Below are 18,202 nucleotides of genomic sequence, written 5' to 3' on the forward strand. Positions count from 1 at the left end.
TTTGCAATTAGTTTCATTAAGATTGATGCAGGGAATCATGAGAAATAAGCGATTTTGTTCTTCAATCCAGCAGAAAGGAATACGATTTTTGGCAAGTAACCCCATTTTGGCGCCACCTACATTTGAAACACAGTCGCGCTGCAAAACCTCAATTATTTTTTCAAAATTATTTTTTTTTTCAAATATTTTTATTGCGTTAATTTATAGAGGGCAAAAAGTTTACACTCGTACTACTTGAATTTTTCTCAAAAGTTGTTCTAAGAGCTGTAAATTCAATTTTAAGTTTGCATTCCTATGTAACCGAACAGTGAAAATTTGAATCGTCATTCTTCGATGTTTTGCGCCATCTGTCGGAATTTTTGAGCTTTTAATCGCGAATCCACAAACTATAGGCCCCCAAAACCAAAGCTAAAAACTCGATTCGCCACCTACATTCGAGTAGGAGAACTTTGGTGCAAGGTTACGTTTACGTTTTTGCGCGATAAGTGCAAAGGCGAGTGAAAACTATTTTAATGTTTTTTAAAAGAAAATTGATCTTTTGGAATAAAATAAAGTTAACAGGTGGTAAGAAATAAAAAGTTCTATCGATTGACTTTTTGATTTTTTTGCTAAGTTGCCTTTTTCATTGAAAATTCTGAGATCCGGATTGAAAACGCGAGAATGAGGTTAGATTTCAAATTTTGAAAATCATTCCAATTACCATTTTTCAAGCAGAGCTTTGCTTTTATGGTAGAAGTGACTTTAAAAAATATTTGTCCACTTGAATAATCTACATTCTCAAGTGATTAGTTAGGTTTTGTATGATTAAAACATTCCCTTATTTTGAATCAGATAATGAACAGGTTAAATCGGCCATCACAAAAATATTTTCGTTTATATCAATTAAGCTATTTATTTCTTACCTGAAAATGGTATAATATGCTATTAATGTCGATTTTATGATGAAATAAAACAATTTCAAATTTCTAACCAATTTACTCGCTGTAGGTTATAATGAAAACATCACCCCAAGTTTCAGCGCCCTCTAGTGGGGGGTAATTATGACGTTTGATTGCCTATACACTCAAAGTAAAAAGTATCCTTTTTTCAAGTTCACCCGTCGTCACCCTTTAAAAGGGTATCGAAAATGTACTGAATTTGACATACCCTTTTAAAAGGGTGACGCCGGGTGAACTTTAAAAAAGGATAGAAAGTATACTTTTTGAGGATTGAAAGTACCCTTTTGAGGGATACTTCTGACTTTGAGTGTAGGTTGCCGTGACAAGGGGTTGCGAAAACCTCAAAATTTGTGAATTGTAGGTAAATCCTGCTTTGCGTGTAACTTGGTTTGTTTTTGTTTGGAGTTTGTTTTCGTTTCAGTTGAGAGTTGTGATTCCTGAAGAATGTTCTGATTTGCAATTTAATTTTAATTTTAATATTATATCTTAAGAAAATCAAACCATGAAACCGTCCAGCCGCAGCTGGAGTCCCGAGGACATGCAGCAGTGCGTTCAGGACATCAAAAATGGCATGACGATTTATGCCGCGAGCAAGAAATACAAAATTCCCAAAAATACCATCCGCTACAGACTAAGCGGCAAGTGCAAAAAGGGCACGCGTGGAGCATCCTGTGCGCTATCGGGTAGCGAGGAGAAATCGATTGTATCCTGGATTTTGGATCTACAGCAGCGAGGTTTCCCTCCGGTCAGCCGGCAGGCCGTGAAGGAAAAGGTGGCGGACTATCTGGCCGCAACTCAGAGGAAGAATCCGTTCATAAATGGAGTCCCGGGTAGGTTTGTATTTTAAAAATGGTAACACTTTCATGAAGTTTTTTTTTTTGCAGCGCGTAGGTGGTTCGATGGGTTTCTTCAACGGAATTCTCAAGTTCCAAAGGAGTACTTTTACGAGTCAAACGTAAGTAAAAAGGAGACCACTGTTGAAGATATTCACAAATGGTTTGCTTCCGCAAAAAGTTGGATTGAACAACATTCTCGCGCCGATATCATGCTCGATCCTAAACGTGTCTTCATTGGAGACGTAATATCGTTCGAAGTACAGTCTAAGACAAACGAACTAGCGCTACGAAAAAAGGACTCGTCTAGCAGTCCGGATGTGACCGTACTGATCACTTACAGTGCGTCGGGATCGTTGGTTCCACCCGAAGTAATTCTACCCAACGACCAAACAAAATACAAAAAAATCGCTAAAGAACTACCCTTCAATTGGTCAACAAAAGAAAGCGTGCTTGGCAGGGTAACATCCACGCTGCTGTATGAGTACATCGATAAGAAATTGCATCCATTTCTGGTTCAGAATAAAGTGAAACGCCCGATTCTGCTATTTGTAAACCACGTGATAGCGAGAGAAGCCATGAAGCTGACCGAGTTTTGCGAATCCTTAGGCATAATACTATTCTCACTTTACCACAACGCCACCCAAATCACGCAACTAGAGCAGCAATTAGACAAGTGGACATCGGAACATCAAAACGAAATACTCACCTTGCCATACTTTGGCCAAATTCTCCCCAAGCTAATGGAGCAAAACATCGTTCACGAATCAATTCTAAATCAGTTCGGCGAATGGAAACTCTTCCCAAGCATTTTGGACGACATCCCCAACGACGAACCAACCGTCTTTGCAGAAGAATTTCCCGACACAACGCAACCACCACCAACACAGGAAAAGATACTCGATCCCGCCGCACCATTTAAAGTAACCCTGCCCCCATCCGCCGAACCACCGCCAGCATCGACTTCTTCGAGCGAGCACGTTTCCATCCCGGTAGAAGACATCGTGCAGGCCGTTGACATGATCGGACCCGTGACGATGCGGAAAATTAACGGCGATTTGGCCAATCTATCCCGCGAGGAGCGCATCATCCGGTTCTTTTACCGAAAGTTTGTGCAACCCTACGTGGCCAACATAAGCAGCTTAAGCAGCGAGGACCATTCATCGGACACGGAATACGTTCTCCTCGAAGCGAACAGTGACGCCGAGTCGCTGGCGGTGAAAGATGAACTGATCGATTTCGATGGTGAGTGGGAATCGTTTATGTCAAGATTTATGTAAACTTTGCTTTATAATTGTTTATATTTTACAGATTCAATTCTTTGAAATTGGCGTGACCAGCTGTTTAAGGTATTTTTATTTAGTTTTAAAGATACAAAACGATTCATGAAATAAAATATAGACTTACCCTAAAAAAATAGTTCAAAATCTTAAAATCAGTGTAAAATTATTCAAAGAATCCGAATATCTAGTTAGAAAAAAAACCTGACTCTTTGAGAGTATCAACATAATTCTATTGATCCATGTATTCCTTGGGCATGAGTAAGGACCTCGACGCCGTTAGCAATGTTGGCTTTAAAATAAAATTTCGTGATAATATCACTTCCCTCCAGCCAACATTTTTGCCATGCGAAGCGGGCCTCGACGCTGTGTCTAGGTTTAATTCCTAGCTAGGAGCCATCAGTGTCTTAAGAGGTGGTCCCAAGGCCGAGTAGGAGTTCATGAAGCAAATTAGTCGTCTCCCATCCCTTTTAAATTGAAAAATGAACTCTGAAACCAGCGCTTACTCACAACAGAAACAGAGGCCTCTTCTAGGCATTGTAGGATAGAATAGATTTTGAAATTTATTTAAAAAAATTATTATTACGTAGCATTTTGATATGTCAAAATTTCCATAGAGTCTCGGTCAATCAATAGTGCGATGATATCGGACAAAATTCGTTAATCTGTTGAACTAACGGTTTTCGGATTATGGTTGTATCGACCATTGTTGCAAATCGAGGGTCTACTGGAGCCTTGACGATCAAATGGAGCCTAACATTTCAAAAGGGCGCATGGGTTTTGTGAACAGGAGTGTGTCTCCTTCACTCAAATGACAGTTTACATAAGGTATAATAGAGATGCACTCTTGTTTGCAAAGCTCTATGCCCTAACGAAATGAAAGGCATGAAATAGTCGTCTTAATTACTAGTGTTCAACTTATGAACTATTCATTTATGTTTATTGGTTTTTGGAAGCGGCAAGACTGGTTTAAAAACAAGATCCTTTACCTTATTTGGCGTTATAATAAAACATTCGGGGATTTGAGATTAAATTTACTTTCAGACAGTTTAGTTTAGGTTGTTGATTAAAGTTAGATAGTTTTCCGTCGATGAATAATTGGACTGAAATGATTAGTTGATTTGAACGAAGTGTAACATTTCATTGGCAGATCTGTTTCTAGTTGTAATGTACGACAAGACTATTGACGGACGTGACAGGTCGGCAGTTAGTTTTCATTTTTTTTTCTCTAGTATTTTTTATTTCCTTTAAATTTTGAATACATCATAGGTTTCTTTTGTATAGATCTCCGATTAGTTACATTTTCTTATTTAATTAACTAATAATTTAATTTATTCCGGGCCTTCTTACTTTGAATCACAATTTCAGATTTTCTTTATTCAGTGTTAAACTTAGATTACCGTAACTGCTCAAGTCATCCAAGTTCTTACTACTCACACCAACACTAATTTTCTTTCACCTCCCCCTCCCGATCCCCTATATCTTCCGGTGGTGTTCATTTGGTATGCAATACTAGTTCGGCCACTACCCTTTTTTCCACAAGAAACCGGACTTGGACTGACTTGAGGCCGCGTCCCCCACCTTGCTCCGTAAAACGAAAAACGAAAACGAATTCTATTGATCCATGTATTCAAAATTACAGTGAGACCGTTGTACATATTTTTTAAAGGTTTATGTCGCCTCTCCCTCCTCCATTGTAGTTATTTATCTACGTTCGCATACAAAAAAAGTTCCTTAATCCACTGTAAGGTGGTCGATGCCTTCCTCACATTCATATAGTTTTGACAAAGGACTTTTTTTGGTAAAATATAAACGACCATTGTCCAACCTACAAATCTAGAGTTTTCTTTACTTTACTTTATCAGCAACAGGTCTATCGATCCAACGCTGAACTAATCGAAGATTTCCAGGATGCTCGATCTTGGGCCGCTCGTCTCCAGTCGCCCACAATGTTGGCCGCTCTTGCATCTTCGTCGACTGCACACAGCCAACGCGTACGAGGCCTTCCACGAAGCCGACGACCGCGTCCAGGTTCGCTGCTGAATATCGTTTTAGCCGCCCGCTCATCCGACATCCTGGCTACTTGTCCAGTGCACTTCAGCCTGTCGTGCTTGATGACTTTTACGATATCAGCATGTTTGTAGTCTTGGTACAACTCGAAATTCGTGCGCCACCGGTCTCCTACTTGCTTGCCGCCGAAGATAGAACGCGATTCTCCGCTCGAAAACCCCAAGTGCTCTCTGGTTTTTTAGCGTCCACGGCTCGTGACCGTAAAGAGCTTCAGGGAGTATCAAGGTTCTTTTCATCGTGATTTTCGTAGGCGTCCTTAAGCTGCGAGACCTTAGCTGGCCACGAAGACCGTAGAAGGCTCTGTTTGCAGCACTAATCCGCCGCTTCACTTCGCAGCTCACATCGTTGTCGTACGTCACGAGTGTACCAAGATATACAAACTCATGCACCACCTCATATCATTCCCCATCTATTTCCACCTCCGTAACACCTTCACCTGCACTGCCACGCGCTCTGCCAGCAACCAGATAGGTACTTGGTCTTGGCAGTGTTGATGGTCAGTTCGATCTTCGCAGCTTCCCGTTTGATGTCAGAAGAAGACAATGCTCACCTAGTATCAAACATCTTGAGTGCTGCCAACTTTGACAGCACAGAAATATTCATTTGAGCGCTCTGTCGCTAACGGATTCAATCCACTCGTGTCGCTTTAACAGTTCGGAGCTAGATAAATTTTTGTTCGCCTATAACTTGTGTCTAGTTTTTTCTTTATCGTATCTCAAAGACTTCCGGCTGCGTGTTACTCCGCCAATAGGTTATTGGCTCCAGTAGAAAGGCGAACCTGGGAAAGAAATATTTCGCGGAGTGTTCTGTAGTGTTCGAAGTGCTGCGTGGTAATCAAAATAGCGGACGGTGTGCGTGTGCAGCTCAACTTCCCAAAACTGATAAAACCAACTAGGGATCCTGGAGGCATTGGATGGAATGGTTTTTTTTGGGGGACCTCGGTTTGTGGGAAATGATTAGCCAAGCGAAGCCAGAGCCAGTGACCCCGTCGTGGTAGCGGAGGGATAAGAAGGCACGTTCGAAAATTGGACTGTTTCTGAAGGAGAGTCAGTTCAAGGTCGTGAAGGACGCGGAAAGTGCAAGAGCTATGTGACATGCACTTGAGGAGCACCATGAGAAGGCCACTATGTCGACCGTCATGCATTACCTGGTTATGTTGTGCAGCGCAAATATGGTTGAAGAAGGAGACATGGCGAGTCATCTTACCTTCATCCCGATGGTTTTTCGTAGTGTGCCCCCGTCGTACCGTAGCTTGCTGCAGACTCTCCAGTGCCAGATCGATGCGGATTGGACGCTGGTAATGGCTCTTGGAGGAGTACAACCAAAGCAAGGATCGAGGCGAAGAAGAGGAGATCAAGCAGGAACTAGCGATGAAGTTGGAAGTCGCTGACGGCAGATCGGTGAAGTTGTGGTATTATTGCGGGGAACCAGGCCATTTTGAGTACAACTGCGAAAGATGGCTTGCACAGAAGAGTTCCGGAAACAGCGAATGGGACATCGTGAAGAGGAAAACGAAGAATGGTTTGATGCCTGTGACTCCACGGGGCAGGAGGAGTTCTACTGAGGAGCTGAGGAGATCAGTGAACCCGACGGAGGGTCCACTGAACGCACAATGTGAGTACTTCCTTAGCCAACGGAAGTACGTTGGAGAGGTCGTCGAGTCGAGCGGACTTGCGGACGCGAAGGTGTCCACCGTTCCCCTGGATACGGAGTACATCAAGCGCGAGTCGGAGGAGGAGCCTCTTCCGGAGAACAAAAAGTACCAGAATTTGTATGGGAAGCTGCTGTACATTGCCGTCAACACGAGGCCGGATATCTCGGCGGCGGTGTCCATCTTGAGCCGCAAGACCAGCAGGCCAACGCAGGACGACTAGAACGATCCTTGGATTTTGCGACGCCGACTGGACAGAGAATCGTTAGGACAGAAAATCCAACAGCGGGTTTGTGTTGAAGGTCAACGGCGGAACGGTGACCTGGGCATGCAGGAAACAGAGCTGTGTGTCACTATCAACCGCCGAGGTCGAGTTTGTATCGCTTTCCGAAGCGGTGCAGGAGGCTCTTCTGCGAAAGCTGAACTACGAGCAAAAAATCGTTATCCAAGAAGAAACCAAAGCTGCTTGAAGATGCTGTCTACCGAGAGAAGTTCACCAACCAGGACGAAGCACATTGCCACGCGATTCCACTTCACGAAGGGCCAGATCAAGAAGGGGGAGGTAAGCTGTGTGTACTGTCCAACGGAGGACATGGTGGCGGACCTTCTCACGAAGCCACTAGCCAGGATCAGGACGGAGAAGCAGGCTGGGATGGTCAGCTTGACCGCACTGTGTGCCGGCAGCATGATTATATTCGTTATATTATTAGTTAAATAAGCTTACTCAAAATCATGACACATACATTAATTTTATTTGCCATACTGATTTATTAATTTGTTTTAATTACAAGTTTTACCAAAAAAAAATCCAGTTCGCCTCTATTTTAGAAAAATTAGATCTGGCCCGCAAGGCCAAAAGTTTGGGCACCCCTGGGAGACTTGTCATCACTCCATGGCATAAGAAAAAAACATTGTAGAAACTATCTGACTTTTTATTAGGCTATATACATCAGTTACTCAAACTTACACAATATGGACACATGATACACAGCAGCTGAGAACGATTTATTGATAGACATGATATTCCCGCTTATCATTATGGAACCTCAATTTCGCACACAGTATCGCACTTACCGTACATATAAATAAAGCATAAATTAAATAAATAAATCCTAAACTGTAAATGCACTGAGTTTAATCGTGATATTTACTCTCGATCAGTTGATAAGCAGATCTAATGTGTTAGAACACCTAAAAAATGACTCTCATTGTCCCTACTACACTCTTTCCTTCTTCATTATAATTGCAACTGACCATCAAAAGACTTCTCGACCCACCACATTATGCATCTGCTTGTCTGTGATCTCCTTTGAAAAGAGCAAACATTTCGAAAAGCGAAAAACAATTTCACACAAAGCTAATTTCATAGTTTCTAACAACAGCATCCTCTCCTACATCACCAACTTACTTATGTTACCGTCCAGTTGTACGACGGTGTCTTCTTTGGAATCTACTGACGACGACGATCCGTGGCCTTGCGACGCCTTTGCGCTGCGAATTTTCCGCTCCAGATCGTCTATACTGTTCTCGTAGATTTCGTCGTAAAGCCCTTCGCTGTCTTCCACCGTCGGATCCGCCTCCGTATAATGGTGCTGCTTCTGAAAATTGTTCGCCACGCGAAACAAACTTTTCGGACAATCCTTGTAGTATGGGAAGCATTCCCCCGGGCCAGCGGTTCCCTTGCCAATCTGTTCCGCCGAAACGTACTCGTCTAAATGCTCCGAGTAGGGAGACAGTGATGCGCTAAAGTTTAGAAATAGTTATTTTTTTTTAAATATGTACAACATCCATGCATGTTGCGCAACATTGTTTTAACCGGAGTGGTACCTTAACGTCGTTTCAATTTTGCCGCAGCCAAAGTAATTTAAGGCTTTGGCTTCCTATGATATTGTCTTTTGCAAGCAGAACATAACCAAACTTTTCCGCACCCTCAGCAAACGTCAAATCAGTACAAATTAGGTTTTACAGCGTGACGTCACGAGCAGACACGCACACACATTTTTAAAGAGACACACGTGCAAAAAATGTAAACAGTGCAGCCAAGCTGTCAAATTTCTAACCTAAAAACCGAGTCGGCGTAAAACCGAATTGCTGCCGGATCTTTTTCTGGATCTCTCCCGGAAAAGATCCGGCAGCAATTTTGTATGGTTTGAGGTTGCGGAGGGTATCAAAAAAAGGTAAATAAAACACTTCGTGCATCAGCCAATATCGAGAAATTAAAAGTGAGAGTGTGTGCAACATGGAGTTAAACTTTCTGTGCAGTTGCTGTGAAGGTTCCCATGGCATTTTTAAAAATTTAACTCCATGTTGCACGCACACACTCTCACTTTTAATTTCTCGATAGCCTTAGTTTTAAGGCACCACTTCGACCACTTCAGACAGAATAATGTCGCGCAACTATAAATCATGTTGCACCACATGACCAAAATGACAAAATTACTAACGTGAAGAAGAGTTTCAAAATTTCCCCAACCAAGCCAAACTTTTCCATCGGCTTCGAGTGGACCTCGCATATGGCGCGCAACATGCAAGCTCTTCCGTCCACTCCAAAGTTGGCGATAAAGTCTTCAACCACCGAGTACAGCAACGCCCTGCGGGAAAAAAACTGGTCATGAAAAAGAATCTACCCTGTGGACGACGCCGACGACTTACCTTTCTCCCCCGTGAAACGCATGTTTGTGTTCCTCCGGCAGGTCTGGCAGCTTGGTCGAGTCCTGCTCGGCGCCATCGTCCAGCGAGCTGGTGATGATCTTGAAGTTGGCGTTGCCCTGCGTCGACGAGGTTGTCGAGGCCGTGGCGCTACGTTTTCGTCGCCGCCGGATGCGCATGTAATCCGACACATAGTCCGCCAGAATGCTGCCCGCGGCACGACCCATCGAGCGAGCAAACAACGGCGGAAGCACTCCCAGCGGGTTCTGGTTGTCCGTTAGGCCGAGCTTGTCGAAGTCAACTGGAGAAGAAAAGCAGTTCGTTAATGGATAATATTGGCACCTAGACCTAGACCTAGCTGTAGTGATGGAGCGTGGCATGTAGAAATGTGAGCACCCCTAGCATAATATCTTGTAGCGGACAGTAGTATTGGTGTGCTGGCATGTGCGAGAACTTACACTGAAAGAAAGGCACATGGTAATATCACATGTTTTACACATGAATCTGCCCCATACGACTTGGCATATGAACGTCACGTGAGAATCACATCGAAAACATCCATCGCGTAACACGGCGAATTCATATGAAAATCACGTTAACTTCAAGTGTCATCACAAATGAGTATGAAGAGAAAATCTTATCCAAGTGTAATGAAAATCACGTTAGCTTCACGTGTTCCTACACATCATTATTAAGTGAAATTCTTGTCTCTTTTTTTCTCGTCAATCTTAATAAATTGTGTTTACAAAATTATGTTTTTTTAATATTTTTATTCAGTTTTATTTCACATTTCCGAGCCACTTATAATTTGGAAAACACAAATAAAAAAGTTGAAGTTGACAATTGTGCCGGCCTTTAGCGCTTTGCCTTCTACTTTGTAATGCACCTGCTAGCTCCCAGCATAAGAACACCTGGACATAGTGGACACGTTCCGAACAGCCAGAGGAGCCAAATCAATTGACCTTGATTCGATTTCCCTGGAGTTAAATCCGCGCTGAGATCCAGCATTTCTTGGTAAATTTCTGATTTCCTGTAAAAATATTAGAAATTATCTGTTAAAACATTGGTATTAGCGGATGACAATGTAGTTAATACTTACCATGATTTTTTGGAACTCTTTTTATTTTTTTCGGTACACACACTTTCTTTACAGTAAAATCTTAAAAGAACCTGAGAAATCTCAGACCGTTCTTCTTGCTTGTCGCCATCTTACTTTGTGATTTTTTTCGCCAAAGAAGTCTAAAGCCATAACACGTAATTTTAAAGTGAATTCCACTTGAAAATCAAAGGATGAGTCGAATGGGGCAAATCGATGTGCATTTCATTTGAATCTAAAGTGAACATCATGCGAAAAAAGGATGGAAGGTTTTTCGCTAACGATCAGCTGATTTCAAATGATTTCCACATCTATCTGACATGAATAATATGTGTAGGTCAAAGGAAAAGCATGTGAATTTATCGTGTTGATTTTTTGAGACACTCACGTGAAATAACACTTGAGATTACTATGTTGGATTCTTTCAGTGTATATGGTAGTGTGAGTGACAGAGAGAAAAATAAATCAGTCTTCTGCTTTGCTTTGGCCATGAAACACGCGTTTTGAATTGGCATCCGAAATCCGCGAGAAAACGACGGATTGAACTGAAATATGTCCGTCTGGTCACGACAATGGCGCAAACATTATAAGTCGATAAAGTGAAGTGTTTTTTCTGTAGAAAGAGTCTTTTTGCAACAGAGGGTAGAGCATGAATGAAGGATCAATAAGCTTGAGTCCCCTGAGAGGGTAGAGCGCGGAAGTTGGATCGAAAAGCTCGAGTCCCCTGAGAGGGTAGAGCGCGGAAGTTGGATCAAAAAGCTCGAGTCCCCTGAGAGGGTAGAGCATGATTGAATGATCAATAAGCTTGAGTCCCCTGAGAGGGTAGAGCATGAATGAAGGATCAGTAAGCTTGAGTCCCCTGAGAGGGTAGAGCATGAATGAAGGATCAATAAGCTTGAGTCCCCTGAGAGGGTAGAGCGCGGAAGTTGGATCAAAAAACTCGAGTCCCCTGAGAGGGTAGAGCATGAATGAAGGATCAGTAAGCTTGAGTCTCCTGAGAGGGTAGAGCGCGTCCCCTGTTAGAGTAGAAGGAAAATGATGGATATGCTCAGCTAGAGTTCCCTGTAAGGGTAGAACGTAAATTACGTATCATTAGCTAAATTTACTTACTTCATTTGATGTATACAGATGAAAATTATTCATTGTTGGGAACGTTGGCAAAAGAATAATAGAATTTCTATTTTGATGAGTTGACATCGTCAAATGTCATCCTGTTGATTTTTTTTTTGCATTAAAATGAAAAAAGTGTTCAGAAATTTCTTCTAATCGTGTTTTTTACTGTACATAAAAATTGGCATAGGGCTATGGGACCCTATTTAAGAGAAGACGTGAAATCAGATCTCGGATTAGTTTTCAAAAGACCTAAGAGCCATTGATAAACAAAGCGCTTTTTGCATCGGTATTCGACCTACTTACCAATTTAAAAAATGCTTGAGATTGTTAATCTACACGTCCTTCAATCGCCCTAAACATTATTCATTTATTAGGTATTATTATGAGTGAGAGAATTTTAGATTTTCTTTTCGAAGCGATGATTTAAGAAACGATAGGTTTGTAGCCTACACGACTTAAATTGGAGCTCATGATTGGTTTTCAGAGAAGATGGGAAGAAATGATGATGCTGTTGGAATATTCGGAAAAGGAATTTCCGAAAAATGCGATAACAGATGGAAATTATTCAATTGGTTAAGAAAATTTCGATTTTCAATCTTTTCGAAGTTATTATTTAAGAAACGATAAGTTTGTAGCCTACACGACTTAAATTGAAGCTCATGATTGGATTTCAGGGAAGATGGGATGAAATGATGATGTGGTTGGAATATTCGGAAAAGGAATTTCCGAAAATTGTGATAACAGATGGAGATTTTCAATCTTTTCGAAGCGATTATTTAAGAAACGATAGGTTTGTAGCCTACACGACTTAAATTGGAGCTCATGATTGGATTTCAGGAAAGATGGGATGAAATGATGATGTTGTTGGAATATTCGGAAAAGGAATTTCTAAAAATTGTGAAAACAGATGGAAATTATTCAACTGGTTAAGAAATTTTTTTGACTTTCAATCATTTCGAAGCGATTATTTAAGAAACGATAGGTTTGTAGCCTACATGACTTAAATTGGAGCTCATGATTGGATTTCAGGAAAGATGGGATGAAATGATGATGTTGTTGGAATATTCGGAAAAGGAATTTCTAAAAAAATGTGAAAACAGATGGTAATTATTCAACTGATTAACAAAATTTTCGATTTTCAATCTTTTCGAAGCGATGATTTAAGAAACGATAGGTTTGTAGCCTACACGACTTAAATTGGAGCTCATGATTGGATTTCAGGAAAGATGGGATGAAATGATGATGTTGTTGGAATATTCGGAAAAGGAATTTCTAAAAAAATGTGATAACAGATGGAAATTATTCAATTGGTTAATAAAATTTTCGATTTTCAATTTTTTGGAAGTGATTATTTAAGAAACGATAGGTTTGTAGCCTACACGACTTAAATTGAAGCTCATAATTGGATTTCAGGGAAGATGGGATGAAATGATGATGTTGTTGGAATATTCGGAAAAGGAATTTCCGGAAAATGTGATAACAGATGGAAATTATTCAATTGGTTAAGAAATTTTTTTGATTTTCAATCTTTTCGAAGTGATTATTTAAGAAACGATAGGTTTGTAGCCCACACGACTTAAATTGGAGCTCATGATTGGATTTCAGGAAAGATGGGATGAAATGATGATGTTGTTGGAATATTCGGAAAAGGAATTTCTAAAAATTGTGAAAACAGATGGAAATTATTCAACTGGTTAAGAAAATTTTTGACTTTCAATCATTTCGAAGCGATTATTTAAGAAACGATAGGTTTGTAGCCTACATGACTTAAATTGGAGCTCATGATTGGATTTCAGGAAAGATGGGATGAAATGATGATGTTGTTGGAATATTCGGAAAAGGAATTTCTAAAAAAATGTGAAAACAGATGGTAATTATTCAACTGATTAAGAAAATTTTCGATTTTCAATCTTTTCGAAGCGATGATTTAAGAAACGATAGGTTTGTAGCCTACACGACTTAAATTGGAGCTCATGATTGGATTTCAGGAAAGATGGGATGAAATGATGATGTTGTTGGAATATTCGGAAAAGGAATTTCTAAAAAAATGTGATAACAGATGGAAATTAATCAATTGGTTAATAAAATTTTCGATTTTAAATTTTTTGGAAGTGATTATTTAAGAAACGATAGGTTTGTAGCCTACACGACTTAAATTGAAGCTCATAATTGGATTTCAGGGAAGATGGGATGAAATGATGATGTTGTTGGAATATTCGGAAAAGGAATTTCTAAAAAAATGTGATAACAGATGGAAATTAATCAATTGGTTAATAAAATTTTCGATTTTCAATTTTTTGGAAGTGATTATTTAAGAAACGATAGGTTTGTAGCCTACACGACTTAAATTGAAGCTCATAATTGGATTTCAGGGAAGATGGGATGAAATGATGATGTTGTTGGAATATTCGGAAAAGGAATTTCCGGAAAATGTGATAACAGATGGAAATTATTCAATTGGTTAATAAAATTTTCGATTTTCAATCTTTTCGAAGCGATTATTTAAGAAACGATAGGTTTGTAGCCTACACGACTTAAATTGGAGCTCATGATTGGATTTCAGGAAAGATGGGATGAAATGATGATGTTGTTGGAATATTCGGAAAAGGAATTTCTAAAAAATGTGAAAACAAATGGAAATTATTCAACTGATTAAGAAAATTTTCGATTTTCAATCTTTTCGAAGCGAATATTTAAGAGCCTACACGACTTAAATTGGAGCTCATGATTGGTTTTCAGGGAAGATGGGAAGAAATGATGATGCTGTTGGAATATTCGGAAAAGGAATTTCCGAAAAATGCGATAACAGATGGAAATTATTCAATTGTAGCCTACACGACTTAAATTGGAGATCATGATGGATTTCAGGGAAGATATGGTAGGACAAATGAAGAAAATGATCGATTGGATTTCAGATCGATTGTTGGACAAATTGGTATCGGAATTATAGAAAGATGTGATAATAGGTGAAAATTATTCTTTGGTTGAAGCTCATGATTGGATTTCAAGAATGATGCTATACAATGATGAGAATGATCCAATTTTAGATTTTCAATCTTTTGAAGCGATGATTTAGGAAACAATAGTCTTGTAACCTGGACTGGAAATTAAGCTTTTAGGAAGATTCGACAAAATGGCGAAAGTGATCGTTTCTGGGGCAATTTTCAAAATAAATTTTAGAGAAAATGTGAAATGGGATGTGAAGTGTGTGGGAATTTTTGATGAATGTTATTTAAGTTGGCAAAGAAATTTAAGATTCTCAATCTTTTGAAATGATGATTTATTGTTGGTTTGAACGAATTCATCATAGAATTTAAAATAATGTCAGTATATTTAATTTTACAGATTAACAGTTTGTATCTAAGATAACTATAAATTATATCTCACACATTGTCTGATATGAGCCAAACGAAAAGTTTGGATTTTTTTTTCTTGTATATTTTCAGATTACCGAACCATTCAACAGAGACCAGAAGCCTGTGGGTTGCGGCGTGGATGATTTCCTAGATCAACATCGTTTGGAAATCGAGGACAGGACGAGATTTGACGAGCATTCAGCTATAGAAGTGAACCGTAATCGTATGCAACGGAGACAGCGACGAAATTACGAGAGCTATGTGTAGTAAATTATTGTTTATGAAAAGATTCAGGTTTTTGCGGCCAGGTTAAAATTGGCTTTTCCTGACATAAGAAAATAACAAAAATAATAATGGCAAAAAAAGCGAAAAAAAGCAAATAGAATGATAATGTATAGCAATGATGTTTTTACTGTAACAAAGGTATAGTTTTCTTTACAATTGTTCAAATAAAAAAAAAGGAAAAAGAGGAGTGTAGGGGAGAACGAGGATGTAGTGATGGAGCGTGGCATGTAGAAATGTGAGCACCCCTAGCATAATATCTTGTAGCGAACAGTAGTATTGGTGTGCTGGCATGTGCGAGAACTTATATGGTAGTGTGAGTGACAGAGAGAAAAATAAGTCTTCTGCTTTGCTTTGGCCATGAAACACGCGTTTTGAATTGGCATCCGAAATCCGCGAGAAAACGACGGATTGAACTGAAATATGTCCGTCTGGTCACGACACTAGCTTGAAGAAAGAGGGAGTTAGTTTGGAAATTTTCCCATTTTCTCGAGCTTTTTTAAAGGTGTGTTCAATTCAAAGTATTGTATCGGTAAAAATTGCGTTTTTTAGAAAAAAAATGTTTTTTTTTTCATACTAATGGAGTCTTGTGGTGCTAAATAAACAATGAAAAAGAGATTTATTATTATTATTTAATTTAATTAGTGTTTATATTAAATTACAACAGTTCTGCTACAGGATGTTACATTGGCAATTCAGAGTTTCGGAGAACCTTTCAACTGAGATTAGTTCATAAGCCTTTGCAGAGAGGGTACATATTTCTAAGTTAGATTTTGCTAGCTGGTACTATGTATAAATAAAAAAAATGATTTAAAAATCCTTTTTTCAAAAGCTCGTGCAAATTAAAGGTAAAATAAATGTTAAATATTTTTTTGCAATTCCGTCGTGAAACTATTTACTTTTCCTGTCATTCTTGAACGACGAAATAGCCTACTTTTCTGTACCAAAAATAACAGAATCGAATAGCAACACTTTTCAAAATAAATGCTGAAAAGTTCTACTTTTCAGCACTCAAATGGATGCTAAAAAGTTGAACTTTTCAGCACTTGTTTCGAAAAGTAACACTTTTCAACATTTTTTTGATTTAATCGATTTATTGACAAAATACATGAAAATTTGACATAAAATTTCACTCAGCGTGTATTTTTTGGAATTGCAAAAAATGTTGTATGGAACTCGTTGCAAAACTTGTTTTTTTCAGCACTCTTCGTATTTATCCAACTCGGTGAAACTCGTTGGATAAATGTACGACTCGTGCTGAAAAAATCCTCTTTTTGCAACTTGTTGCATAAACTACTATTAAAACACGACAGGGCTTATTGACTAACTTATTACAATTTACTTGAGCCACCATGCGCTTCCTCCCATGGAACTGTATATGAGAAATTTTTCTTCCTGAAAAACGCAATTTTCACCGAATCAACAAATTCTTAATCAGGATGTTGAAACAGCACTTTCTACGTATAAATCTTCCATTCGTGTTCTCGATTTATAATAGTTTGCTTCCTCGCTAATTTCAACTCGTTCATTATTGAGCGGATCGTTCGCTCTTTTTTCTAAATTAAGATGAAAAGGCTTTTTAAAGCATGTTATGTTTTTTTTTGTAAGTTTGTTGCGAAAATACTAAAAACGAGGAATGTTTTGATTCGATTGAGAATAGTGGGACCTCGCGGAACGTGTTTTCGGAGTCTTTTATTTGATATTTTATTTTTCATAAGTCCTTCTTTTATTATCGTTGATTGGAAGGCACGCCGTCGGTTTAGTTCGTTTAAGCTGTTTTCTTTTCGTTTATATTCGTTAATCGTAATAATTTATTCCAACTGGCTGTTTTAGTAAAAACTCGTCAAACTATCAATTTTATGAATAGTAAAACGTCTTTAATTTACTATTTTTGAAATTTGCTCGCGTTATCTAAATATTACAAACAGTAAAAAAAATACTGATAAGTCCAGCACATAGCACTACTGCTCGGTTGGCACGCGTTCGATTAAAACACTTTTTAAATAATCATTTTTTTTCCGCCTAAGATTCCGCCTAAGATTTCCAATTTTAAACCGATAAACAAAATGCTCATGGTCACATCACTGCCGCTCCCCAAGTAACATTTTTTTTGTTGCGGATCCTTAAATGCAACTATTTCGTAACACCCAAAATGTGCTATCACAACATAGTTAGAACACTCGTGGTGCCCTAAAAAGCGCACGAAAATGTTGTGTTGGCAACATTTAGCCGCTTGTTTTAACTTTGTTACGACGAAGTTCCAGAAACAATTTGTTTGTCTAAATATGTAGGTAAAGTAGTTTGTTGTGTTGCTTGATGTTGCCATTATGCAGGAAGGTGCTGTGTCCTATCCCTTGCCTAGACCAGACCAAAATCCATGATAAAGCTGTCAGACCAAATCTGTCAGACCAAAACTGTCAGACCAAAGAGCAAAAAATAAACAATCTTGGTCTTCGACGTAGGTGCACACAAATCAAGAAAAGAAAATTGAAAAAGAATTTTATTTTTTCAATTCAATGTCTGGTTTTGGACTGCAAAATTGAATGTACGTCAGAAAATGATTAAACCGTGCGGTGGACTGTATACCGACAATTAAATTAGCAGTTAAAAACGGCCTTATTCTTCCACTAATTTTTGATCGCGTTTTCGGTTTACACCTGAACAATCTTGAAATTATTTATATGGATTTGTGATTCCTCTCTTTCCATCATTCCCTTGGCCATTATGTTGTCGTTTAATTTGAACAAAACAAAAAAAAACTTTTTAAGCAAAAAAAACTAAAGTGCCCCTGTTGGGATTCTGGACTGGTACCCTCAGATCTTCACACCTTGCCTCTACCACTGAGCCACGGATGAATTGATGAAAGGGCGAATGGTTGGGCCGAACTGTATCTAAGGATTTTTGATTTCAATATTGTTCTTAGCACACAAATCG

At 39.1% G+C, this 18,202-nt stretch overlaps 2 protein-coding genes across 4 annotated transcripts in view; one reads left to right on the forward strand and one right to left on the reverse strand.

Annotated features, from left to right (window-relative positions):
* The first annotated feature begins 1,347 nt into the window (after positions 1-1,347).
* Positions 1,348-3,189, forward strand: LOC120418843 (uncharacterized). Of its 2 annotated transcripts, XM_039581366.2 has the most exons (4): positions 1,617-1,768; positions 1,823-1,893; positions 1,953-3,016; positions 3,083-3,189. In XM_039581366.2, exons 1-4 carry the CDS (start codon positions 1,757-1,759, stop codon positions 3,094-3,096), a joined length of 1,161 nt encoding a protein of 386 aa, XP_039437300.1. In that variant the 5' UTR covers positions 1,617-1,756; the 3' UTR covers positions 3,097-3,189. The 2 variants fall into 2 exon arrangements, with proteins under 2 accessions (XP_039437299.1, XP_039437300.1); XM_039581365.2 differs by having other exon boundaries at positions 1,348-1,768; positions 1,823-3,016.
* Positions 3,190-7,602: 4,413 nt separating this feature from the next.
* The window catches only part of LOC120418795 (uncharacterized), a 38,991-nt gene continuing 28,391 nt past the window's right edge, over positions 7,603-18,202 (reverse strand). Inside the window, exons 3-6 of one of the 2 annotated variants that reach the window (XR_008212551.1) lie at positions 9,425-9,722; positions 9,217-9,363; positions 7,996-8,515; positions 7,603-7,963 (exon numbers count right to left, since the gene is read on the reverse strand). Coding sequence is in view for 1 of the 2 variants with exons in the window: in XM_052710592.1 (XP_052566552.1) it covers positions 8,164-8,515; positions 9,217-9,363; positions 9,425-9,722 (797 nt within the window). In the remaining variant the exon portion in view is untranslated. Of the gene's footprint in view, positions 8,516-9,216; positions 9,364-9,424; positions 9,723-18,202 lie in introns of both variants that reach the window. The other variant, XM_052710592.1, reaches the window with a different exon arrangement.

Source organism: Culex pipiens, chromosome 3 (assembly GCF_016801865.2).
Source record: "Culex pipiens pallens isolate TS chromosome 3, TS_CPP_V2, whole genome shotgun sequence".
Lineage (NCBI taxonomy): Eukaryota > Metazoa > Arthropoda > Insecta > Diptera > Culicidae > Culex > Culex pipiens.

Excerpts from the sequence above, each read along its gene's own strand:
- LOC120418843 (XM_039581365.2), top strand. The coding sequence starts at position 1,441 with ATGAAACCGTCCAGCCGCAGCTGGAGTCCCGAGGACATGCAGCAGTGC. Across the intron at positions 1,769-1,822 it reads GTTCATAAATGGAGTCCCGG|CGCGTAGGTGGTTCGATGGG; the intron begins GTAGGTTTGTAT and ends TTTTTTTTGCAG.